General features: G+C 47.3%; 1 protein-coding gene across 6 annotated transcripts in view; it reads right to left on the reverse strand.

Moving 5' to 3' along the window:
- TTLL4 (tubulin tyrosine ligase like 4) overlaps nucleotides 1-26,404 on the reverse strand; it is a 47,428-nt gene that overhangs the window by 2,804 nt on the left and 18,220 nt on the right. For 3 of the 6 annotated variants that reach the window (XM_027121135.1, XM_027121111.1, XM_027121124.1), the window contains exons 2-19: nucleotides 22,100-23,678; nucleotides 21,101-21,210; nucleotides 20,684-20,747; nucleotides 15,718-15,839; nucleotides 15,164-15,274; nucleotides 14,726-14,802; nucleotides 13,824-14,015; nucleotides 13,641-13,723; nucleotides 13,280-13,408; nucleotides 11,810-11,932; nucleotides 11,409-11,507; nucleotides 10,941-11,075; nucleotides 10,389-10,526; nucleotides 8,988-9,090; nucleotides 8,153-8,363; nucleotides 7,942-8,012; nucleotides 7,452-7,537; nucleotides 5,424-7,115 (exon numbers count right to left, since the gene is read on the reverse strand). In XM_027121135.1, coding sequence (XP_026976936.1) covers nucleotides 6,857-7,115; nucleotides 7,452-7,537; nucleotides 7,942-8,012; nucleotides 8,153-8,363; nucleotides 8,988-9,090; nucleotides 10,389-10,526; nucleotides 10,941-11,075; nucleotides 11,409-11,507; nucleotides 11,810-11,932; nucleotides 13,280-13,408; nucleotides 13,641-13,723; nucleotides 13,824-14,015; nucleotides 14,726-14,802; nucleotides 15,164-15,274; nucleotides 15,718-15,839; nucleotides 20,684-20,747; nucleotides 21,101-21,210; nucleotides 22,100-23,580 — 3,594 coding nt within the window. In that variant the 5' untranslated portion in view covers nucleotides 23,581-23,678 and the 3' untranslated portion in view covers nucleotides 5,424-6,856. Of the gene's footprint in view, nucleotides 1-5,149; nucleotides 7,116-7,451; nucleotides 7,538-7,941; nucleotides 8,013-8,152; nucleotides 8,364-8,987; nucleotides 9,091-10,388; nucleotides 10,527-10,940; nucleotides 11,076-11,408; nucleotides 11,508-11,809; nucleotides 11,933-13,279; nucleotides 13,409-13,640; nucleotides 13,724-13,823; nucleotides 14,016-14,725; nucleotides 14,803-15,163; nucleotides 15,275-15,717; nucleotides 15,840-20,683; nucleotides 20,748-21,100; nucleotides 21,212-22,099; nucleotides 23,679-26,404 lie in introns of those variants that run through there. The other 3 variants (XM_027121142.1, XM_027121120.1, XM_027121151.1) reach the window with 3 other exon arrangements.

Here is a 26,404-nt window from a genome sequence, read left to right on the forward strand (position 1 = left end):
TACACACCAAATTTAATAATAATTTAATTTTTAATATAAATTTATTGTATTTATTTATTTTTGGCTGCATTGGGTCTTCGTTGCTGCACACGGGCTTTCTCTAGTTGCCGCTAGTGGGGGCTACTCTTCGTTGCATCACCCTAATCTCTGCCCTCATGTTCACATGGCATATTCCCTGTGTGCATATCTGTGTCCAAATTTCCCCTTTTCATCAGGATATCAGTCATATTGGAATAGGGGCCCACTCTACTCCAGTATGACCTCATCTTAAGTAGTTATATCTGCAATGACCCTATTGCCTAATAAGGTCACAATATGATCAGTACTTCAGCCTACGTATTTGGGGGCACACAATTCACCCCATCACTAGCATATTCCTAGGAGTGGAGTTCCCAGGTCAGATGAGCTACTGATAATACTGTGATAATGAAATTATCAGTCTTAGTATGCAGCTCTCTGCAATAATTAGGATATACATGGTATATTTAGAATTTGCATTTTCCTGATGGCTAATGTGGGACACTGTTTTTTCCAAAGGTAGCTGCAACAATTTCCTTTTCTTTTTTTTTTTTTGGCTGTGTTGGGTCTTTGTTGCTGCGCCCGCGGTTTCTCTAGTTGCGGTGAGCGGGGGCTACTGTTTTGCTGCAGTGCGCGGGCTTCTCACTGCGGTGGCTTTTCTTGTTGAGGAGCATGGGCTCTACACACACGGGCTTCAGTAGTTGTGGCTCACGGGCTCAGTAGTTGTGGAGCACGGGCTTAGTTGCTCCGTGGCATGTGGGATCTTCCTGGACCAGGGATCGAACCCATGTCCCCTGCATCGGCAGGCGGATTCTTAAATCTTGACTGCCTTTTAAATTTTAACTATTCTAGGGACTTCCCTGGTGGTGCAGTGAATAAGACTCTGTGCTCCCAATGCAGAGGGCTAGGGTTCTATTCCTGGTCAGGGAACTAGATCCCACATGCCTGCCACAACTAAGTTTGCATGCCAAAACTAAGGAGCCCTGGAGCCACAACTAAGAAGCCCACGTGCTGCAACTAAGGAGCCTGCAAGCTGCAACTAAGGAGCACGCCTGCTGCAATTAAGACCTCACGCAGCCAAATAAATATTTTTTAAAAATACATAAATTTTAACTACTCTAGTGTCATCTCATCGTACTTTTATTTAATATACATATGCATCATGAAATGGTTATCTCCTTGGCCTTTTTTTTTTTTTTTGCGGTACGCGGGCCTCTCACTATTGTGGCCTCTCCCGTTGCGGAGCACAGGCTCCGGACGCGCAGGCTCAGCAGCCATGGCTCACGGGCCCAGCCGCTCCACGGCATGTGGGATCCTCCTGGACCGGGGCACGAACCCGTGTCCCCTGCATCAGCAGGCGGACTCTCAACCACTGCGCCACCAGGGAAGCCCTCTCCTTGGCCTTTTTAAAGTCAGCTTTATTTACTTATAAGAAAATTCATCCATCTTAAGTGTATAATTCGATGAGTTTCAACAAACATAGTCATATAGCCACCATCACAATCAAGGTACAGGATATTTCCAACCTGCTCAACTGTCCCTCCCCTCTGTCATCTATAATCCTTAGCAACCACTGATAAGCTTTCTGTCCCTAGTTTGCCTTTTCTAGAATGTTATATAAATGGAATCATAAAGTACGTAGTCTTTTGTTTCTGGCTTCTTTCACTCAGCATAACACTCTTGAGATTCATCCATGTTGTTGCACGCGTCAGTTTACTCCTCTTTTTGGCCTCCTCTAAGTAGTATTGAACAGATATATCACAATTTGTTTATTCATTCACTAGTTGTTGGATATTTGGGTTGTTTCCAGGGTTTTGCTATTATGAATAAAACTGCTGTGAACATTTGCAAGCAGGAGTGAATTGCTGGGTCATATGTTGAGTGTATGTCACTTCATAAGAACCTACTGAGCTATTTTCCAATGTACCATTTTGCATTCCCACCAGCAATGTATGTGTTCCAGCTGCTCCATGTTTGCAGACACTTGGTAGTTTCAGCCTTTTTCATTTGAGCCATTCTGCTGTGTAAGTGGTGTCTCCTTGTAGTTTTTCTTTTCTTTTTCTTTTTCTCCAAACGCTTATGTTGAGGGCTGACTTTCAACAGATTGCAGTGAGGGAGCTGTTCAGCTGCACACAACCCTGACCCAGAAGCAGGTTGTCTACGAATGGTTTAACACCAGATGCCCCAGGAATGTGCCTTGCGTGACGTGCAAGGAGGCAGCCCCCCTTTCTCTGAACTAGAGGCTCTCGGCTCAGGCCCCCGCCCTGCGTGTGCTATGGGCCTCACGGGGGAGAGAGGGAAGCACTTGGCCGCCTGCCTGCAGTAGGGACTGCGGGACCAGCCAAGGAGGCTTAGCCATGACTGCCCTGTGGTTCTGCCTTGCTGGGATTCTTATTTAGAGGTTCAGTCATAATCCCACAGTTGGTAGCTTTTCCCCGTTGGCTCCTCAGCCTGTATCACTATAGTTTTGTTTTGTTTTGTTTTTTCCGGTACGCGGGCCTCTCACTGTTGTGGCCTCTCCCTTTGGGGAGCACAGGCTCCGGACGTGCAGGCTCAGCGGCCATGGCTCACGGGCCCAGCTGCTCCGCGGCATATGGGATCTTTCCAGACCGGGGCACGAACCCGTGTCCCCTGCATCGGCAGGCGGACTCTGAACCACTGCGCCACCAGGGAAGCCCTCATTATAGTTTTAACCGCACTTCTCTGACAACTAATGTTAAGGGCTTCAATTTTTCTAAATGAATTATCTTGATTAAATCACCAGTTTGTCATTCCATGTTTATCACAGTTTTGTAGGAGCAACATGCTACTATAATAGTATCATAGTACCATTATAATAGTAACATGCTGTGTTACACGGTGTTACTGTTACTTTATGAAAATGGTTTTGGTGGTGTTAACTGTTTTTTATTAGTCTGCATTATATATGTATCAGGCACTTGACTAGGTGCTTTATGTATATTCTGCCCCCCCCGCCCCCTTAACCCTCATAACTACCCTACAAGGTAAGCTCTGGTCTCTTCATTTTACTAGTTGAGATTTAGAGATTATTATCTTTTTAAAATTGTGTTGGATTTCCCCATGACAGTCCGTAGCATTCCATGTGTCTCAGTCCATTATAATAAGGCACAAATGGGTTTTAGAAAACACCCACCTTGCTATTGATCCTTCTCATATTCTTCCACCTATGAGAAATCTGCCAAGAGCAGCATAAAGGCTGCTTGCAGCTCTCAATGCTCCAAAGCTGAGGAACGGTCAAGTCAAATGAGCCTGACATTAACAAGGGTGCAAACTGCTACAGGGAGATCTAAATGACCCAGTGTTGTTCGAGAGGCTGCATTAGACTCTCAAGTGGCGTGAAACGGAGCTCCCTCAACTCCACACCTCTGAAAACCATCACTGTTTCAAAGCAGTTGGGGAATCCATACTGTAAACAGAGCTTAGTCTTAGGACAAATCCAGAGGAAGCCAGGAGAGGAGGTCCCCCGGCTGCCTTTGGTGACTACCTTATTTGGGTAACGAATTCAGCTGTGGAGGGAAGCGGAGCAGACTGTGCACCTGGATTATCAACCTCCTGCACTGGCCCACTGTTGGATGGTCCCAGAGGGCAATAAGGTGTGTCCTTTCCATAGGGTCACAGGAGGCACAATCACCCTCAACTAAATAGCCTCAAATCATGTCGTACCTGTAACGACAAGCGTCCCCTCGGCACAGCTGTTACGTTCGTGCATGTTCTTTGGCTCCAGTTCAAGGTCTCTATTTTCTGTGCCCTGCTCCTCCCCTCTCCAGCCCCCAGGCATCCACTGCTCCCTTACGCTCCCTTTCTTATCAAAGCTTCTCTCTGAATAGGACTGAGTAAGCCCAATTCACATACTTTTAATTTGCATTCTGTCTGTGAAATATGTAACTAAAGAAATAAATCCCCAACAAAGTGTGAAACAGTAGAATGAATAATGGTGATACAGTGAAGGTAGGGGTGATGAGGTATCACCCAGGCCAAACCCTGTTCTGGCCTTCTTCACTTCTAAAATGTCTCCATAGCTGCTTCATTCCTTAGTGGAAAGGGTTTTACATTTCTTCCCTGCCTTTCCCTAATCAAGGATAGCAAATGGAGAAAGGAGTAACCATGCATTAAGTCCTATGTCCTAAGTGCTTTTACTATGTTTTACTTAATTTTCACAACCTTACAATGTAGGTATTAAATTCGCATTATTTAAAAACTTTAAAAAGTTAGATGACATGCCCAAGGCTACACAAACGAACTGAGATTTGAGCCCTAGGTCAGACTCCAAGGTTCACGCTCTTTTCTTATCCCCATGCCACCTCTCCATTAAGTATTCATTCTAAGTTCCTTAGTGTCTGATCAAGCTTGAGTGAATTTGAAGTAAACAGAAATGGTAACCACCCTCCTTCCGCCCCACCCCCGGCCCCCACCCCCAAATCCTTACTCCAGTGCTTCAGAAATACCCTGTACACTGCATTCCCTGACTCAGGAGCACTTGCTCCCCTTTCTCCAAACAGGGACTGGGTACGTTATCAAGTTAGGGAAAAACTGACATGTTCTGACAAACATCTACTCTACTATACCCTCAAATTTAAACTTTCCCAAAAATCTCATTACTTCCCCCAAATTCCTTATTTAGCTGAATACCTCATACTGTAGGTATGCATTGTTAAGTATGTATGCTGAATTCTTAATAAGCAAGATTTCATTTTCTTTCAAGGCTGAAAGGGAAGTATGACACAGTAGCCTCATTCCTTTCTCCAACCCAGCAACACACACACACACACACACACACACATACCAGATACTCAAAGGTGATGAAAACTTTAAAAGTATAAACATGTTTTAAGCTACTAAGAACACTCTACTTCCATCACTCATTTACTTTCCCCACAGCCCACTCCCCTCCTTCCCATCATGCTGCGGTCCCTTCTCCAGTTACGGGGATGGGAATGGTTGTGCTGTCCATCTGGGGATTCTCAGAAGGCAAAGTATTGAAGCTGGTTCCCAGGGAGTGGCACAGCTCTATCAGGCCTCCACACCTAAGCCTTTGCACCAGAGGATGAGCCACAACAAAACTGCTTAAGCAGGTGGCTAATTTTCCTAGGAATGCTGCTTCCTGCCCTCGTCACAAGGTTTGACATTTGCACTAGAATATTGCACCCACTCTTGCAGAACAAGAGGGAGTTGGCTTCAAGTCTAGCAGAAGAGATTTAACAGGACTGTCAAGGACCTCTCCTACGGACCTGACTTTGAAGTCCTTACCACTGCACAGAAGTGACCCAGGACTTTGCCATCAAGCTTTCTTCACAACTGTCAACATGGCCTTCACACATCAACTGTGTGGCCTTGAATGCAGTCAGGCCTCTCAGTGATTTTTCCAGGGCTCCCTCCCAACTCACCACAGAACTCCTGGAGCCACAAAGCAGGATATCTCTCCCAAGCTCAAGAATGAAGGCAGAGAAAGCCTGGGGTCAGACCGTGAGCAGAGCATCCTGCCTGATGCGTCAAAGGGAAAACCTGGGTAACTGAGTCAAGGAGCCAGTTGGCTTCTTGTTGGGCCCCGCTGACAGAAAAATGAAATGAAGTAAAGGGATTGTAGGGCTGGGGAGGGGGCGAGCAGCAACCAGGAAGTGCCAGGTTAAGGAGGAGCATCGTTCAAGTGAAAACAACCTTTCTGATCCAAACCCTCCCACCTTGGCTTCCCCCTGGGCCCAGGAGAGAGAGAGAGGCAGAGCTTCTGGCTTAGGTGTTTGTGTCCTGTGAGACCTCCGTACGCACAGTTCACGTGGTCAACATTTATTGAACCCTCACTGTTTACTGAGTCTTGGGGAGGCAGATCCAGTTCAGAGTACAAGGTTTAGTCAGGAGCCTCACTGGAAGCCCATCCTACAGTGGTGGCTGCTCCTGGAACCCACCCTCCAGGCCACCAGAGTCTGCATGCCCTAGCAACCTGTGAGCCAGACCCCGAACACCAGAGAGTGTGAAGGGGGAACCACAGCTCCTTCCACCCTCCCCTTGGATTGCGTCCTTTGATATATGGACCCAGACAGGCAACAGCAAGTGGGATTATCTGGGCTCCTTTACTGCAGCCATGGGAAATTCACAAAGTTCATAAAACCTCTCACCTCACAGGGAGACAAGAGCTGAAGGGGTAACATCCATGAGAGAGAAGTCTAGAAGGTTGAACAAGTAGTGATGTGAGGTCAGAATAGGAAGACCTAGGGCTACTGGCTGGGTGGGTATATGAAAGGAGAAATGGTCTGGAGGTGGGGATGCCCCCAAGACTAGGACGATAGGAAATGGTTCAGCATGTCATGGCCTCTGCCTGCTTATCTACTGAGGAGGTCTGAAGGCTTCTGAAAGTGACTCCTCAGGACAGGGGGTTGGGGAGGCAGGAGGGTGAGACCTGAGGAAATAAGGACCCTCAGAGGAACCTCCTCAATTATATAGAGAGCAAGGGACTTCAGGCCCGAATATGTTCAGTATGTTTTCTCCTCTTGAGCCATAACTCAGTCACTGCACCAAGGCCTAAAACAAACCACACATGGCTCTCTCAAAGTAGAAACCAAACCCTGCTTTATAAGGCTGAGTGGCCATCATTGGCTTCTCCACTGAGATATGAGGTGCCAGCCAGTGAACCTTCCTCACCTTGTTCCCCTCCCCACCACCCCTCCAGTCCGCCAGACACCCCCCTCTACAACTCAACCACTTCAAAAAATACTCTGAGGAGGGGCGAGGTGGAGGGGTGGGAGCTCAGGCTGGCCGGCCAGCCGGTTCCCATGAGGTAGCTAACGCTGGTGCGCCTGGGCAGGGGCTGGTGGAGGCAGGCCCGTCACAGGCTCACAGCAGCCAGGAGGGAGTCACCAGCTGACTGGGAGGTGGAGGAGGCAGAAAGCCTCGAAGTCTGCCCAGAGTACTTGATCAAGGGTATCGTCTGGGTGGAGAGGCTGGGCTCTTTGCTGGTGTCCTCACTGTCCTTTGAGGAACTGGGTTTCCTGGGGAAAGGGGAAAGGCCAGCTTGGGTCTTCGTGGGCTTGGGCATGGTCCCATCTCCAGAGAGTGGCATGCTTCCCTTGGAGGAGCCATGTTTTCTGAAGGGAACAGAGGGAGGAAGAAATGGCTGAGACATTGTGTAGCTGAGACTTTAACCCACGACCTGCTACCTTCAGAGTCTAGAGCAGGCATTCTCCGTATTCATTTCAGTACGGCTGAAAGTGGCTGCTTTTGCGGACGAGGCTGTGCTCCAGCTCAGCTTTACTGGGCACGCCAAGAGCCACCAGGAAGAAGATACTGTGGCTGCATATTCTGATACTCCCACCAACCCCCAACTGGAGAACGCTGAGCTCATCATACTCTGGGAAGAGAGGGAGGAGGAAAACTCCCCGAATTCACACTCAACACCCTTCCCTTGCCCAGGCAGCACTCACCCCAGCTTGCCAGTCTCTGATTTGGAGAAATCATTGAGCGTCACATCACCCTTTGGGACAGTCAGAATTGATGTCGGGAGAGTCCACTAAAAGCAAAGGAAGCAATGAGGCCAAAGGGCAAGGTAGAGGTCAGGGGAGAGTGTCTGGGTCTTAGGACTCTTTCCCAGCTCTACCTCTGAGTGATCAAAGGGCTCTTCCCTTCCCTACCCTGCAGGAATGGGCCCATATGGGGAGAAGTCTTGGTCCTCTCTTGATTCAGATAAGAAGCTGAGGCTACAAAGCATCTGATCCTTGAAAGAAAGGCATCCAGGGAATCCTGGAGGCAATTATTCCCTTGAAAGGGAAGGGCCCTGAGACACAGAGACCTGCAGAACCTTGGGAAGAAGTGAGAGGGTCTGGACCTACACCCAACCCATGCTGCACTCTTAAGGTGGAAGAGGGAGGGGCCTGAGGTAGGACTGTCCCCCTTCACCCCAATGGCACTACTCACCACTGGAGCAGAATCAGAGATGGATCCTGTGTGGAACCCTTTGTAGCACCAACTCCGAAGCAGATCTACTCCTAGGACAAGATTAACAAGGGTGGGACTTAAGAGGGTGGAACCAACTGGCCTATTCTTCTTGCCACAGAGGCCCACTTCTTGGTCTATTGGGATTTAATCTCTCATTAAACATGGCATGTGGGCAGGGAGGACACATCACCTTTGAGCTTGTTGCCATGGTACTTCTGTTCCCACTGGGTGGTGAGAATGTTGAAATATCGTGGCTGCTCAAAAAAGCGGAGATAGCGAGAAGAGATTCGAGAAGGAAAAATTCGTTCAAATTGACCACGGCGAGAAAACTCATCCTCCATCTCAACCAGAACCCGAACATCATCTGGCGTCAGGACATCCAGCACAGATGAATAGAAGTCCTGTGGCCCAAGGAACGGGGGGAGAAGGGTATGACAAAGAGTGTAAGCCAGAGGCAGAGAATCAAAAAGCTGGGGGATGGGGAGTACAGCTCTGGGGTCCTAAGGCTCCAGGACCAAAGGACCACCAAGGCGGTCTGGTGGGCCCACTCTGGGCCTCATCTATCCCCAAGTCTGCTGAGCTTATTCGGGGGATGAAGAGACTCTTGGCTGGGGTGAGGGGAGACAGGGGGCACAGAGGTTAAGCGATTTGTTGGATGCAGTCAAGATCAGAATCCAGATTTGGCCACAGCCTCGTGTCTGCCACACTTCCATCTGACTCCCTCATCTGCTCGGAGAAAGTCAAGCCTTCCAGGAGCTCAGTGCCCCTCAGGGAAAGAAACCCAAGGGTCTACAGCTCTACAAGAAGGGTGGGCTGGTACAGCACTTTGCTAAGAGGAGTGGTTGTTGAACATGTGATAAGGGCCATCAACTCTCTCCGGAATGACATACATTCCAACAAATCCCTGCACATCAGGGGATGTAGGAAACCCTGCCCTAGAGGGAAGAAAAACTGCTTGCCTTGGGGCTCCACAGGTTTGACCAGGGAAGCTTTCTACTAGCACTGGGGTGAAGGCAATTTCCTACCTGATCAGGAATTTTCTGGGTCAGGTAATAGGCTTTCTTCATCTTCTGTGCAGTGAAGTACTCTGGGGCCATTCGACATCTGTCCCTGGGGGAGCTGGGCAGGCTAAGGCAGAGGGTGGAAAGGGGGCAAAGGGTAAGGTCAGCAGCTTCACATCCTGAGGACATGTAGAGAGAGGGTCCAGCCCAGGAAGACACCCTTCTCAAGAGAAGACAAAGAAGGATGGACAGAAGTTCGTTACGTGAGTAAATCAGACTGCAATGCACTGCATTCCGGTAGCCTGAGACTCAAAGATGAAGTACCATGTAAGAACTAAAAGAGTACAAAGCACCCTCTTTAAGTTGTATTTAAATGATAAAAAAAAGGAGGACCATGGAACAATCACTGTATATATTTCAGTTTAGCTTAATTTAGTGAACACTTACTATAATAGATATCCAGCTTGGCCCTACTGGCTATGTAATCCTGGACAAATTCCCTGACCTCCCTGCACCTCAGTTTTATCACCCACATTACAACAATTACTGCTAAGAGAGACACAAAGATGGCCTCCAAGAAGCTCACAGGATGGCATGTGTCAAATGACAAATAACTATAGCACAGAGCCAAATATAAGTCTACAAGGTACAGTGGGGAAAGCAAGTTTTGTTACCAAAAACTTGAGCTCCCTTTCCTCAAGAGTGGTTCTGAGTGCTTTGTGGGGTGTGGAGGAGAGAGCCCACATTGAGCTAGTTTCATGAAGATGCTGCCTTCAGCTAGGCTTTGATGGATGGGTGAGGTTGAAACAGGGAGGTCTTGCTGAGTGGAAGGAGGAAGAAACCCCATGAGCAGAGGAGGGGACACCACAGGGGAAAAATGAGAAGCAGTGAACATTTCAGAGAGGAGACTAGACTAACTGATCCTTAAGGATTCTTCCAGCCTTGAGGTTCTATGAGCGATCCAGTTTGTCAGAGCACAGGAGCTGGGAAGAGGAATTAAGGGAGGGGTGCCTGGGAAAAAGAGGCTGGGGCCTTGAATGTCTGCTTGAGGAATTTTTTTTTTTTGGCTGTGCCGCATGGCTGGTGGGATCGTAGTTCCCCGACCAGGGACTGAACCCAGGCCCTCAGCAGTGAAAGCGTGGAGTCTTAACCACTAGACTGCCAGGGAATCCCCTGCTTGAGGAATTTAAAGCTGATCCCCCAGGCTCTGTGGGGATTCCTGGGCAGGGGAGCAATTAAGCAAACAGGCGTTTAGGGGCACTGACATGGCAGTGGTGTGTGAGTAGATTGAGTGAGTGGTGTGTGAGTAGACCGAGCAGTAAGGGAGACCAAGCAGGAGGGAACACCCAGACACCACCCCTTTCCAGAGTCCCTATGGGGCTGCTCATGCTGCCAGCCGAGCTGCAGACAAGCACGGAGGCCGACCTGGCGGTGGAGCTGCTGGAGCTGCTGGAGCTGGAAGCGATATCCTCTGCGCTGGGCAGAACAAAGCCCGCCAGGTTCAGAAGGTCACGGATCATCTGGCCTTTGATGCTGATGTCCAGTGGAGAGCTGGAGTGGAGGCTTCAGGGAAAGGATGCAAAGAGTGGTAAAAGCAGATGCCAAAACTGTTTCCAGTCCCAAGTCCCAGTCAATGCCAGCCCCATTTACATCCAAACTCATGAGCGCCATCACGGGGGTCTTCTTGCCCCACGGATAGTGAATAACCTCACACAGGGTGGTTCCTGCCCATGACCTTGCTAGGGAAAAGCATGCAGTAGGCATCAAGTTTAAAAGAGTAACTTTTAACAATCTGTCTCCAATGTCAGAGAACCCTGAGATAACAGCAAAGAATAAGGGAATGCGTAAACAGACCATGAAGGGAAAACACATATTCTAGTGAAGGAAAGGTTTTCCCAAAGTCAGCAAGACTGGAGCAGAAACAGGATCTTGAGGACACAGAAAGGCTTCTACTGCGAGTGTCCTGAGAATACCTACCTTGGGGAGATGTTGACTTCCAGGACCCAGGGCTTGAGGTTCTCATCGAGCATGATGTCGAAACCGAAGAGCTCGTGGCAGCTGTAGGGCCGCCGCACGTACATCTTCAGCAGGCTGGTCACATAGGGTTCTGACCTAGTCACAGGGAGGAGAAAGTATTCAGCTCAGCTCCTCCCAAAGGCTCTACCTAGAGCTGCCCTGCCAATGGAGTGGCTCAGAGACAGGAGGACAGAAGCAACCCAGGAAAAGAAGCTCTCAAGAGATGTCTGTGATCTGGAGCCAGCTTCTGGGGATGAAGTTCAGTAGAAGAGCAGAATTTAAGTCTATCCATTCCTTCCTAAACCCTGTCCTCAGAAACGGAACTTTTGACAGCATGGTCAAAAGTCTGGAGCACAGCAGGGTGGAGGCCCATAAGAAAAGGGGGGGTTCAGTGGCAGGCCCCACACCCAGGGTGGCAGTGTGACTCACGAGATGATCGTTTTGACAACAACGTCCTTTATCTTCTCCCAGATGGCATCACTGTTGACTCCCTTCTGGCTCAGGTAGCTCCATAAAGCCTTCAGCGCCCTGTAAGGCAGGAGAGGAGGAGGGAGAATTTAGGGTTGTAGTCTATGAATGAGCAATGAAGAAAAGAGAAAGAAAAAGGAATGAGAGGCCCAAAGGTATCTTCTTCATATATCTTCGTTTGATGTTTTGAATTAAGACAGAAATGAGTTGGATGCAAACAGACCAATTCTGAATTGCCAAGTGTTTATATAATCTCTGGGTCTTATATTAATCCTCCACTCACCACCCCCCCGAAACCTCCCCAAACCCCAGAACCCTGTGCTCCTCTAGACCTCCACTTGATGGGGACACTGTCTGGGTACCATTTGTGGCCCTGGCAGGCCGTTTCATCTTCATTGGCCTGGTACTCGGCATTCTTTTTATTGACACTGTAGTTGGTCAGGTGCATGAACTTGTTGCCAAGGCTCTTCATGGAAGGGGAATACCTGGAAGTGAGAGGAAAGGCAGAGGATAACGGTCCAAACATTTCCCCATATCCTGAGGAGGCAAAGCACAAGTGGACAGATCTTTTCGGATGCACAAGGGTCTGAGAAGTACACCTACTGGTAAGATTTCCAAAACACCACAGATAAACTCATCTCCCAATTTATCCCACCTCAGTCCTGCAGGAAGACCCTCCCTATTCAGTGAAGCAGAGGACCTCCTTATTTCCCCTTCCACATATAACTGTGATTTATAATAACAAATACACATATTGGTCTCTGCCCCCAGCCCCTGACACAGAGCTCCTAAAACCTTTGTAAATTCCTAAGTGGTAAGAGTACAAGGAGCATCTTTGTTCTCAGATTTGGTCTTTGACCCCAGTTCCCGACACAGAGCTCCTGAAACTCATAATTTCCCGGGTGATAGGAGCATCTTCTGTTCTAATGAGGCGACACTGGGTAAGCTCCTGGATGGCTTCTGGATGAGGGACAGTCACTGGAAAGACCAAGCCATCATTAGACAGTTGCAAGTTTCAACTCCCCCCACTCAACTCCCATTCTCTTAAAAAGGGAAGGGCTGAAAATGGAGTTAATGATCGATCATGCCTAAGTGATGAAGCCTCCATAAAAATCCCCAAAATATGAGGTTCAGAGAGCTTCCGGGTGGGTAAACCTCTGGAGGTGCTGCGAGAGCAGCCAGCCCAGGGAGGGCATAGAAGCTCTGTGCCTCTTCCTACATACCTTGCCCTGTGCATCTCTTCCACCTGGCTGTTCTTCTGTACCCTTTATCACATCCATCTTTCATAAATCAGTAAACATAAGTAAACTGTTTTCCTGAGTTGAGTGAGCTGCTCTAGCAAATTAATCAAATTGATACCCCTCAGCCCCGGCCCCAAGGAGGGGGTCATGGGAACCTCTGATTTATACCAATTGGTCAGAAACACATGCGGCACCCTGCACTTGCAACTGGCATCTGAGGTGGTGTAGAGAGGGGCAGCCTGATGAGACTGAGTCCTTAACCTGTGGGATCTGATGCTATCTCCAGGTAGACAGTGTCAGAATTGAGTTCAATTGTAGGACACTCACCTGGTGTTGTGTAGAGCTGCTTCGTGTGGGGGAAAAAAACCCACACATTTGGTGACCAGAAGTGTCAGAAGTGAAGTGTAGTAAAGGAGACACACAGGAGAAAAGGAAGACTAGGTTTTCCCAAAGGCACCCTACCTTCTCCTTTGCTAACAAAAACTACCAAAATATTGGTTATTTTCCTGTTTGGTGTCCTCTGGCTTCCCTCCCTGGAGCGAAAGCAAATCCCCAAAGCTGTCAGCATGAGGCCTCACCACTACCACATACTTGCAACTGGCAAAGCGGACGAGTCCATCTGAAAAGAGGTAAATCCGTAGAGGATCATAGGAGGTGACGTAAACATAGATTCGCAGATCGAACTTGCTGCCGCTGATGAGGTAGGGTTTGTGGAGATACCTACACAGGGAAAGGCCAGCTTCAGGGACAGGACAGATGTGATAGGGCTTGGTAGGTAACTGAGCCATGGCAAAAGCCAGCTAACGGTCTCCAGGACAAAGACCTTTAAACAGCTGGCTGAGGAAGTTTTTTGGCTGGGAGGACAAAGGACAAAATAACATCATGAAAAGGGAACCTCCAGGCTGAGAAGATGGGAAACGGGGAGCGGGATCTGAGCTGGAGACCGGCTCACCTCTGTACCAGAAGGGGTCTTCGCTTGGGGAGCTGACTCCACTTGTGAATGACCTGGATGCCAATGCCTCGAGCAGATGCCGGCTAGAGGTCAAGGGGAGAGGAGAGGAGCTGTTTACCTGGCCAGACACTCCGCTGTTCCCACTCTCAGGCCCTGGCCTGCCACCTGCCATGATCCACTCACTGGTTTAACAATCCACTTTTGGCGGCTGCTGCTCTCCCAGGCTTTGCGCAGAAGCTTGGCATCCTGGGGCAGGATGAAGGACTGGGGGAAGAAACTGAACTCCTTCTTGCCAAACCGGCTCTGCATGCGGGACAGGTTCCGCCACAGTCGGTCCTTTCGCCCAATCTGGAATGAACCTGGGAAGTGGTTTAGCTACAGAAGGGACAAAGGGTGAGAGTAGGGACAGAGAGAGTCCGGGTGAGGCCACAAGGAAGACAGCAAGATTCCCTACACCATTTCAACATTCAAAGCTCCTGTTCCATCTGATTATCACCGTCTAAAGGTCCTTAAGTATTCAGCTGCTGAGCGTTCACCAAAAAATGATTAAAACCCAAACACAACAAAACAGAGTGCCCTTTAGGAGTCAACAGTTCACGACATAAAACAGTAACTAAGACAGACATAATATTCACTTAAGAGCAAAGAAAAAGCTGTTAAGTCTTTTTCCATGCCTGTAGGACAAAGACAGGAAACTACCTGGCTTTCCTGGGGAAAAGGGACTATTCATTCCAGCATGAGACCAAAGTCCTCTTTACACATATTCAGCTTGGAGGAATGGAGGCAATGCGCAGCGGTTACAGGAGAAACATAGTAAACTGAAAACTGACACTGCATCTCAAGACACTAGAGGAAAAAGTGTCTTTTAGAGGCTGCAACTATCTAAGACACCGCAGCTGAACTACTACTAGACATGCGTGATCTGCTGGGGGCTTACCCCGCACCTGCCTCCTACACTTCCTACACTCCCCTATGAACCCTCCTGACTTCTCCATGGTCATCCTCCTCTTCCCCCACTTCCAATACCAGCCTCCTCCTGCCCAATCCAGAGTCCAGGGGAAGAATGGCTCAGAAAGGGCCCCTACCTTCTGATGCTCCTGAATGGATCGGAAACTAGGAGACTTCATGTGGTGACCCCAGCAGCCCAGCCAGTCATCATTCCCTACAGAAGGCACATCAGGAAGTCAGTCCTGCTTGCAGCTCAGTCCCTGGGACAGACAGAGGCTCAGAGGCCCCAGAAGTACCACTGGGCCTGGGCATAGCTCCCAGCCCCGGTTTTCTAAGAGTTGCCATGGAGCTGTCCTACATGAGGCCCTGGGGTCAGGACTAGAACAATGGGCCTCTGTCTTCCAATTTTGAGGAACAGACTCCAGCCCAGAGGGATTTCAGACCTATGTCCTCCTATGAAGTTGGAAACTTCAGGACAGGGTGCCCACATAACAGGAGGTATCTAGGGCTCCGTTCCCGCCCAAAGCCCATCTGTTGGGGCAGAGGACAGGCTCGAAGTAAGGCAAGCGACTCACTCTTGCTGATTTTGAAGTGGGACCGTCCAATGGTCTGCTTGACAATGTTGGGGGTCACTGTGCTCATCTTCCACCGGAGCAGCTTCCTCTGCTCCCAGGGAAGTTTCTCCACTGGGGGAAAGCAGGGAGGTGGGGGGAGAGTGTGGAGAAGAGCAGGAAAGTCATGGTGAGAAGAGGTAAAAGATGGCACTGTTGCTCAGCCTTCCCTGGGTAGGCAAGTCACTAAGTATTGTCGCATATCAGAGTTTGAAAGGAGCACACTTTGGGGAAGAAAGGAGGCTGCACAGGAATGAGGAAAACAGAGAGGAGAGGCGGTTGAAAGGGGAAAGACACAGGTTAGAGGGCAAGAATGATCATGAAATTATGGGGCTGAGAGGGTCAGCCAAAGGATGGACAAGATAAAGATCCCCCACCAGACTGGTGAGCCAGGCGGGGAACCAAGCACCAATACAGGCATTCTGGAAAGCCCCTTCCACCCTATTGCCACCCCCTCCCAACTTCGCTAGCATCCTTCTCCTGCGGGTTCTTCTGGGCTGACACTTGGCCAGGTTTACCTCTCTCATCTGGAGTGCCAAAATAGATGGTAGGGGGCACGTTGGGAAAGAGACTGTAGATGAGGGCTGGTCGGACAACTTTCTCTTTGGAAAGGGGTTTGGTCAGAATCTCCATACAGTTCCTAAGATGAAAAACAGAAATGTGGTAGAGAAAGGGAAAGCCACAGCCCTGAGTGCTGTTACTATTACATATTTCTTCCAGGGCACTATCTTTTACACTTTGATTCTACAAAAACAAGTGCTCAATAATCATTTTGCAAATATTAATCCATAAGGTGCTACGGCTAACCTATACACAGTCACACCATTAAAAATCACCTAAAGACAAAGTTTTCCAATACTTCATTCTATGAGACAACTCCAAAATTTCCTATGACAAGCCACAGGCTGAGGAGGTTCCTGAAAAGACTGGTTCTCAGAGAGCAGGTAATGAGTTTGAGTGGATACTAGTAGAGGAATATACTACACTAAGACTAAGAGAAATAACAAGGAGAGAAAAAGAATGATATGGGTAACTAAAAAGGAGGAAAAGCAGAAAAGGTAGAAAAGAACTAAGAAGAGATACAGAAATTTTTAAAAAGAAAAGGGGGAAAAAGGCAACAGAAGAAAAGAAGTAGTGCTACTCCTAACTCATTTTACATTTATCTGAAAATATATGGTTGATTAATGCTCTTCTCTGTTTTAAAAATGATTCGTTAACATCTTATTTTTACATAACAATGTGGTAACACATGTCTGGGAATCTGCGGCAGTGGGCCATGGGGTCCCTACTGTTATTCCAACAATGTCTTGGCCAAGGCTAGCTCAAGGAGTCTCAAAATAGTGAAAACCTCAACTATCTATTGACAGACCCAGACCATTTCTTCAAACAGCATTGAAAGTGGAGAGAGTAGTTATTACTCTCTATACTGAGCTATATGATCCACAAATATTTTTTAAGATTAATTTTTAGCTTATAAAGAGCCACTCTACTTGTTGTTTTCTTTTTTTTTACGCGGGCCTCTCACTGTTGTGGCCTCTCCCATTGCAGAGCACAGGCTCCGGACGCGCAGGCTCAGCGGCCATGGCTCACGGGCCCAGCCGCTCCATGGCATGTGGGATCTTCCCGGACCGGGGCACGAACCCGTGTCCCCTGCATCAGCAGGCGGACTCTCAACCTCTGCGCCACCAGGGAAGCCCTCTACTTGTTATTTTGCAGCACGACAGAAATAGGCACTGTATGTAAAACACTTCAGTGTTTCAAACCTTAGAGATTTTTAGTGCATTTTATTGGGTCAAGTTAAATATTAATTCCTAATTAAATAAATCCAATTAATTCAACTCTATTCCTCATTTCCAAAGTATTTTACTTTAAAGGCTTTCCATTTACTGAGTATCAGAATTTAAGATTGTTGAAAATCAAGGAGAATGAGTTAATGTTTAAAAACAAAGACAAGATAGGAATGCAAAATGGTGCAGCCACTCTGGAAAACAGTTCTGGCAGTTTCTTAAAAAACTAAACATGCAGATTTCCCTGGCAGTCCAGTGGTTAAGACTCTGTGCTCCCACTGCAGGGGGCTCAGGTTCAATCCCTGGTAGGGGAACTAAGATCCCACATGCTGTGTGGCACAGCCAAAAAAGAAAAAAATCAAACTAAAGAAACTAAACATGCAATTACCATAGAACCCAGCAATTACACTCCTGGGCATTTATCTCAGAGAGGTGAAGACTTATGTTCACTCAAAAATATGTACACAGTTGTTTAGAGCAGCTTTACTCGTGATAGTCAAAAATTGGAAACAAACAAAATATCCTTCAGCAGGTGGCTGGTTAATCAAACTGTGGTCCATTGATACCGTGGAACACTACTCAGCAATATAAAGGAATGAACTATGGATACACGCAACAACCTGGATGAATTTGCAAAGAATATGCTGAGTAAAAAAAGCTAATCTCAAAAGGCTATATATGGCTATCATTCCATTTGTATAACATTCTTGAAATAACAAAACTATCAGTTGCTAGGGGTTAAGAAGGGGATGGGAGTAGGAAGGAAGGAAGTGTGCTCTCAGGACAACAGGAGGGATTCTTGCAGTGACGGAAATGTTTACATTTTCACTAATGTTAATGTCTTGATTGTACTAAATTGTACTACAGTTTGCAAGATGTTACACAGGAGGGACTTCCCTGGTGGCACAGTGGTTAAGAATCCGCCTGCCAATGCAGGGGACATGGGTTCGAGCCCTGGTCTGGGAAGATCCCACATGCCGCGGAGCAACTAAGCCCCTGCGCCACAACTACTGAGCCTGTGCTCTAGAGCCCGCAAGCCACAACTACTGAGCTCGTGCACCACAACTACTGAAGCCCATGCACCTACAGCCCGGGCTCTGCAACGAGGGAAGCCACTGCAATGAGAAGCCCACGCACCTCAACAAAGAGTAGCCTGGCTCGCCGCAACTAGAGAAAGCCTGTGGGCAGCAATGAAGACCCAATGCAGCCAAAATAAAAAAAAGGATGTTACCACAGGGGGAAACTGAGTAAAGAATTCAGGAAATCTCTGTATTATTTCTTAAAACTGCATGGAAATCTACAAATGTCTCAAAAGTTTTATTAAAAAAATAAATATCTTTGTTAGCTGCCTCTCAAGAGTACTGAACTTAACCTCAATGGATCTGGCTTCTGGTTTAGCAGTGCTAGAAACCTTGACCTTGCAAATCGTTACTTAACTTCTCTCCTCAATTTTCATGTCTGAAAAAAAGAGGCTGGACTTGATGACTACCATCTCTAAATTTACACAATTCTTAGAAAAAAAAATATGGAACAGGAAATGTAATAAACTATTGCTGAATAGAGAAGCAGAGGTAGTGATTTCAATGATCTTTCTGTGACTGCAAAACTTTCTATAATAAATATATAAATCTTTCATAATTGGGAAAAAATAAGATTTTTGCAATCCAAAAATATTTCTGATTTTAGTCAAAATGCAAAGTAGTTTAGAATTCATCAACCTCCATTTGCTTGAACTCATGTTTTAAGCTTCATATAGACTGTATATTTTGTAGAAGTTAAATTAATTAATGAGCAAATAATTAACAAACACTTTTGTGAATTTTATCTTATAAATCAGAAAGGTTAAATAAAGGGCTGTTCAGCTGCCTTGAAGTAGGCCTGAACACAAACCTAGATCGCCCTTAAGTGTGGAAAAGGGGTTCCAAGTCAATTAAATGTTAAATATATTTCTCTTCTGGATAGTGGAGGTGCTTAGTCAACATCCAATATATATGACCAGGAGTAGTTTTGCTTTTCTGAAAGAACAATGGGTTAGGCTTAAAGTAACAGAATTTATGCACCAGATTCAGGATACCTATGATAGGATTTCTACTAATCTTCACAGAAAGTCCCAATTTTGTCTCTCCACTTTCCAAACAACTCTCTCCACCTCGTTAGTTTGGGACTCTAAAACTAGTACGGCCGCTGCACCATGTGAATGTGCACCATCACATTCAGAGATGCAGCCTGCCTTGTCCGTACTAATCTTAGGTGAGGCTAACTTTTCCTCTTAGCTTCATCTAAGGCACAACTGACACAAAGGAAAGCAACCAGAATCTGGGTGCTCCACATGCTAGGCAAGCCTCAACACATATGGCCAGATTTTAATTAAAATTAGAATAGAAATTTTGCTTTTTTTACATTTTCAGTAGAAATTATTTTTTAAAAGAAAAAAACTTTAATGTTTAGTACTTTGTGAGGGTTCTTTTTCTTTTCTTTTTTTAAAAATTTATTTTATTTATTTATTTTTGGCTGCATTGGGTCTTTGTTGCTGCGTGTGGGCTTTCTCTAGTTGCGGAGAGCGGGGGCTACTCTTCATTGAGGTGCATGGCCTTCTCATTGTGGTGGCTTCTCTTGTTGCAGAGCACGGGCTCTAGGGTGCACGGGCTTCAGTAGTTGCAGCACGTGGGCTCGGTAGTTGTGGCCTACTTGCTCTGTGGCATGTGGGATCTTCCTGGACCAGGGCTCGAACCCACGTCCCCTGCACTGGTAGGCGGACTCTTAACCACTGTGCCACCAGGGAAGCCCATGAAGGTTCTTTTTAATATCTAATAATAATTAATGAAGACAGAGCTTCATATTGAGACAAGGTTGGAAGTGATGAGGGAAACAAGGAAGATTATATTGAAGAATGTTAACTTTCTACCCAGAAAGTTGATCTATATGATCCTTAAGCAAGTTCTAAAACTCTTTAGCACAATGACATGTCCTCATTTACAGTAATTTCCTCTTAGTCCTGCATTCCTTCCTCTCCCTGGACTCCCCATCTCAGTTATACAGCATTCTACAACTATCTGTTTTATGAAAGAAGGGTCTACATTAAGAGACTGACTTGTTGGTTCCCTAGTTAGAGATGGGTATCACTCAGATTCCACAAAGGGCAGCCAACAAAATAATCTAGATTAAAGCTAGCGAATTTTAAATTCAATTTCTTATTACTAAGGTCAACATCAGTCTTATAAAACTAACCTCTGAAGGGAGCAGAAGAGCATTGCAAAAAGCTCCAGTTAGCAGTATATCTATCTCAGAACTGTTTCTGCCTGTGGGACATACTCATAATGCAAGGTGGCAATTACCCTCAAGTGGGTAGCCTAACTAAGAATCTACCTCAAACAATATGGGTCTTCATTAATTAGTTATTAATTTTCTAAATACTTCTTGAAATTATTTGCTTTTTACCTGAACAATTTCTTGAAGCCTAAAGACCAAACTGCAGCCTAAGAAACTTGGTACTGTTTTTAAGCCCCACTGATAAAATATGCTTCTGTTCCCTTCCACTGTTTCCTGTTTAAAAACGAAAGTCCTAATGTAAAAATTTGGTAAAAATGAGTTAGGGTTAACAGGGCCATTAATTAATGACTTAGGTGATTAATCTCTTTATAATCTTAAAGAGACGGAAAATGGGCCTCTACCAACGATCTGCACAGCCAGCACTCACCGAGAGATCACTGCTACTGACTCACTGGGGGAAACAGCACTGCATGAGGAGCACTCTGAGTCTCCTGCGGGTGAAAAGCAGAGAAGTCCCAGCTAGGAGAGGCTGCCACACAAAGTCACCAAGCCCAGGCAGCTCTTCCTCAGACATCTTGGCTCAGCCTTCTTACAGAGTCACAAGCACCCGCTGCTGCCTTGCATGGCGCCCCCGAAGCTCGACAGCAGCAGGGAGAAGGCAAGACTCGGGGGATGGGGGACTAGAGAGCAAGTCCCCCAAAAGCCACTACTACCCTTAGACCCCCAAGGCGAATGATGAATGTAGGTGACAAAGTGAGTTAAGGATCTGGTACACAATTGTTAGTCCCCTTCCCTAGCGGTGGTGACCCATGCCCAGTTGGAGGTGAGAGGGTCCCCTACTCACCCTCCTCCTCTTCATTCTCATCATGGTTGCAGCAGTCTTCCAAACCATCTATTAGCTCTTCTTCCAGATCTTCAGCTTCAACCTGGTCTAGCTGGAGGTCAGTAGCTGAACTATAAGAAAGAATCATGCCCCCGGCCCAGCCAACTCCATAAGAGCGGTCACAGTTGGATTCTCATTCCTTAATCATCTCCCAATGTTTGTCTCTTCCCCAGTCACCAATCTGCTGGCCCTTGCCTGGGCCTTACAACTATTCCTCTTGTCCTCAGAGCTTAGGTCTAGCCATAGTTCCTCAACCCTACATCCCCTATTCTGCAGAGAGGCACTATGTCTTCCATCTTCTTTGATGTCCCTCATGGCATATAAAAACAAAATTCTGAATACAAAACACCATCAATCAATGTGTGGTAATAGACATCAAAGGTCCCTAGACTTCTCTCTGGGAACTCAGAACAAGGCCTTGGTGGACCACGGTTCCAGAGAAGTAACAAGACACAAGAGAAGAAGCCAAGTATGTGTATGCCCTAACTCTGAAACGGCTGTCATACCAGGACTGACTGAGAATCTGATTTGGTTTGGAATTAAGTAGAGAAATCACAGTTTGCAACACATGATGTTTGGAATTCTTATTTTTCCCTGGTTATAACCTAAAGCAAGGCTTAGCAAACTCTTCCTCTAAAGGACAAGACAGTAAATATTTTGTTTTGTGGGCCATTCAGTCTGTCGCAACTACTCAACCCTACGGTTATAACAAAAAAGCAGCCACAGACAGTAGTAAATGAAGGAGTAAGGCTGCATTTCAATAAAACCTTATTTATAAAAGCAGGCAGAGGGTGGGATTTGGCCTGCAAAGTGTAGCTTGCTGACCTCTGCTCTAAAGTGAAAACCAAACTTCTACAGCAGTTAAGAAACAAAACCAACCTCCAGAGACAGACGGTCAGTGTCACCAAACATGTATACATTCTACTGCTTTAAATGAACCAAAAACCTTCTCCGACTTACCCAATATCCCTAGCAGGTGAGTCCAGCTTCCTGGCTTCCTTAGGCTCCTCCCTCCCAAGCTTGCCCAGATGGATGGAAGAGAGGCGGGTGGCCACCTCGGCCACGCCAAGGGGCTGAGGGGGAGAAGGCAGAGCTGGAGTTTTGTCTTCTCCAAGAGGTGGGGAGTTGATTGCAGATCCACAGGCAGGGCTGCAGCTGAGCCCACTGGCGTGTGAGGCAAGGAGGTGAATACTGATGTGTTTGGTACAGAAGACTGTACTGTCCAGCTCCATGGTGTCCGAGGCTCCAGGGAGGACGCTACTGTCTGCTCCAGCATTCTCCTGAGGGAGCTGCTGGCCTACCACAGCTGGTTTCCACCACCTGTTCCTGTTGAGGACATCCCACTGCAAGCTGGGGTTCATGAAATAAGACTGTTCAAAATGGTAGCCTTGCCTTGGCTTCTTCTCAAAGCCTCTTGCAGTCAACTTCCTCACAGCCTCAGTGAACCGAACCTCCTTAGTCAGATTCTGGGAAACAGAGTCCCCATCCAGGCCACAGGGATGTGGCTCTGCCCCTGTGGCTAAGTTACTCCAGTTGTAGTGGGGAGAGGCAGCACTGGTGGTGGAAGCGTCTAAGGAACTGGGGATAGACAGGGTGCTGTGGGAAGGGTCATCATCTAGGACAGTGCCACTGCTCTTGGGCACCTTGTGCTCAACAGGCTGGAGTGCACAGTCTCCAGTGCCCCCTGATTGATGCCAGGAGACAAGCTGGACCTTCGGTGAGGATACTGGCTTCAGGCCTTCTGTGGCCTGCAATAAAGGCACTTTAGTGCTATTTGGCCGCATGAAGGAGTTGTTATTTAGCATGGGCTTGTAGGAAGAGGAAGAAGAGGAGAGTGGAGACGGGGTCTTCCCTGAGATGGCAGAGGCCAGGCTCTTCCCTGAAGGATTTTCCCCAGCTGCTCCCAGTGAGAGGTATGGTTCTGTGGATGAGGATGCCATGGGGGAGACCTTGAAAGAAGTGGCCTTATTGGCAGTGAGTCTGATAGGGAGTCTCTTTTGAGGGAGAGAAAGAGGTCTTTTTTCTGACAGGCTTGAATGCAAGCAGAAAGACTCCAGCTGCTGGTATGGTCTGTGGCCGTAGTTGGAGTGGCGGTAGAGCAGGGTGCTGCTGAACAGGTCCGGGAGGGAGTGCAGGTAACAGGAGTTGCTGTGGCCTGCAATGACAGCCGTGCTCCCGGAGCTACATAAAGTGCTGGGGCAAAAGAAGTATGTGGGCTGCGGTGGGACACCCAAGAGGCCTGGGCCCAACCCTGCTGAAAGTGTTCCCACGTGCTTCTTCTCCACCTTCCAGATTGGCTTCACCTGCTGATGACCCTGAGCCCAGACTTTGCCCTCAGAGGGTTTCTCAGGTGGCGGGGTAGGCACTGTGCCTGAGGGCCCACTCGGCTTAAAGCTGTTTCCCCGGCCAATAGTGTAGTGCTCTGTTCTTGCTGAGGCCATGAGGAGCCCACATCACGGCCACGTGGCCTCATGGCCCAGCTCAGGTAAGGAGCCTCGTACCTCCAGCAGTAGCAGCCGCATCCTTGAGGTCCGTCAGCCTGGAGGGCAGAGAGACAACTGGGAATGTTACAGTCCTAGAAGGACAGACACAATGCTACAGTGGTGCCCAGGCAAGGAAGAGCCCCACCTCAGCACTTCTTGGGCAACCAGTCTTGGTCATCAATTGGGGCCCTGGGAGAAGAACACTAGATCCTTAGGGTGTTTTCAGTGGACTTCCTGCTGCCCTCATGCAACCAAAGCTGGCTCCATCAAGGACTGGGACACTAAGGTGCCACCAGTGTAAGTCTGTTCACATGTTCCCACCCTCTCACTCAGAGAGCTCTTTCCTCTCTCTCCAAAGAAAAAAATTACCTTTCTGTCTCATCATCCACAACTTTACACAAGTGGTTTCGTTCCCTCACCTGACACGAGTGTGCCTAGGAATAAGGCAAGTCTGGGTGTGGCAGAGAAACCAGCTAATACCTTCCTCCTCATCAACCAATTCTGAATGGCCAAAGATCATTTGAGAAGCATATTTTACATCTACTGCTCCCTCACCAATTCTCAGCTGCCCCTGATGTGGTCTGCTTTTCACAGTTAAATGTGACAAGTTCAGGTAAGAGCAGAGATTTCTCCTGCTGACCGCTGGAGTGCATTCTGGAGCTGAGACAGTAATTTCGTCTCTTCAAGTGTCTTGCCAACTATATAGGCTTAAATTCCAACCAACGTGTTGGTGGGAAAGAGAAGAAACAAGATGGAACTAGACACCAACATTCTTTATATTTAAGGTGACTTTATTTCCAGCAGCCACAATGGGACAGGAAAGGTCAGGGAGTAGAGTACAGAGGCGAGAAGAGGAGAGAAACTTTCTTTATTCCAAATCCCAGCCTTCAGTTTGAGCTGATTTGGGGGAAGGAGAACGTGTCTCTTACATTTCCTCATTGAATCTTTCCTCTAAAGCAAAACCTCTGAACCAGCCTGTAGTTCTGGGTTCCCAACAGTCAGTTCAGTATGGTCTCTTGCTTTCTAAGCCAAATTCACAAAATATTCTGCAGTTTTCACACCTGCAGGGAAAGGTGGGTCTGCTTTCACGACAGCATCCAGGGGAAAAATAATACAAGACCCTTTTATAAGAAGTCATTCATCTGGGATAATTCTAAATGAAATCCTGGCATCTTCATCAAGTGTTTTCAGAGTGGCTAGAGGGAAGGAATTAGCAGAGAATTTTTTTGCTCAAGTTACATTTGAGACACAGTCAATGGGAAGAGGACTTTGTATTTTGATAGGAGAATTCCTGTCTACAGCTACAGGAACTGTTGGTGTTGTCTACCAACAAAAAGCCTGCAGAAGCCACATGATGTCGCCCTCTTTTCCTGAAAAGGCTGACCTATGTGGATTCTTTCTCAAGGAGAGTACCAAAAAATCACTGCCAATATTCAAAATGACAGTGGGCAAAAGACAGCATAAGGGCTAAAACCAGATATGATGCCAGTAACCGCAAATTAAGGTAACAGAAAATGGACCTCCACCAAGTCCAAACTATGGAAATACTGTGCGGGGGACAGTTATACTCTGCACTTATGGTAGAGAAGCACACACAAAGGGAAGGGTCAAATCCTGCCAGTGATTTTTTAAGACCACACACCTGAGTGTGTGTCATGTACACTCAACAGATTCACGTCCCAATTCACGTAGTCATCTTTCAGGAATCTACGTCTTTCCCCACCGATGCAGCACAACAGATTCACCAAAGTGATGGCAAAAAGGGCTAAGGAAACAAGATTTCAGGCTGGTGCTCCCTGAATATCACCCAACTTGTGGCTCGTCACGTGCATCCTCCTATCTCAGACCTTCATGTCTCTACAAGTATCGCTCCCTAGAAGCCTTTCCTTCTCTTCCACCAGACAAAAAATAAACAGCTCAAATATCACTTTCACCAGGCAGCCTTTCTGGACTCCCCAGTTCAAATAGGATGCCTCATCTCTGTGCTCGCCACCATCACTGTCTGTATTACACTGAGCTTTAATAATGGACTACTCATCTGACTAGGAGCAAGGAGCATGTTGTCCTTCCCCTGATGTCCCCAGTACAGGGTCTCACCCACAATAAGTGCTCAATATTCTGTTGAATAAATAAACTGAAAAAAACACAGTAAATAAAGGGGAAATACACTAGAACTGATGAATGCTAGTTTGGGCACCTAATAAATACCAAGTACTACGCTCATCGAATCCTCACAAACACCCTATGTTCAATTTGCTGATGATGAATCCAAGACTCAGTAAAGCTAAGTAACTTTTCTATAATTAAACAACCAACAAGGAGTGGCTAGATTAAAACCTGAGTTTGACTCCATGCTGCCTCTTAAATAGAAATGAAACACACACCTAGGCCCTGTTCCCTCACTTATCCCTAACCTTCAGGTACAAGACAAAAGGCAGGTTGGAAACACTCCTCCACTGTTTATACTGAGCCCCCTTTGCGGGTGAAGTGCCCAAGAGCACACCATTGCATCCTCATCTGCACCGCGGGCAAGCCCACTTTCCCTCATAGACATGGGTACCCACTGCACACCTCGGGGCTGGGTGAAGAGAACCCTCCTCTCTGCACACACTGCTCAATGTCTGCCTCTCTGCAGCCCTCCACACGAATCCTCGGTGCCAGGAACACTGGACGCAAGTGGCCCGGCATCTAGCTGGCTTCACTTTTAATCCAAATGAGGAAGAGGAAGGCGAAGGATATACTCCCACCCTCTTCAGAAGCTGCGGGTGGCCTGCTGGGCTAG

Source organism: Aethalodelphis obliquidens, unplaced genomic scaffold, assembly GCF_003676395.1.
Source record: "Aethalodelphis obliquidens isolate GAN/ISIS:26980383/991018 unplaced genomic scaffold, ASM367639v1 scaffold2, whole genome shotgun sequence".
Lineage (NCBI taxonomy): Eukaryota > Metazoa > Chordata > Mammalia > Artiodactyla > Delphinidae > Aethalodelphis > Aethalodelphis obliquidens.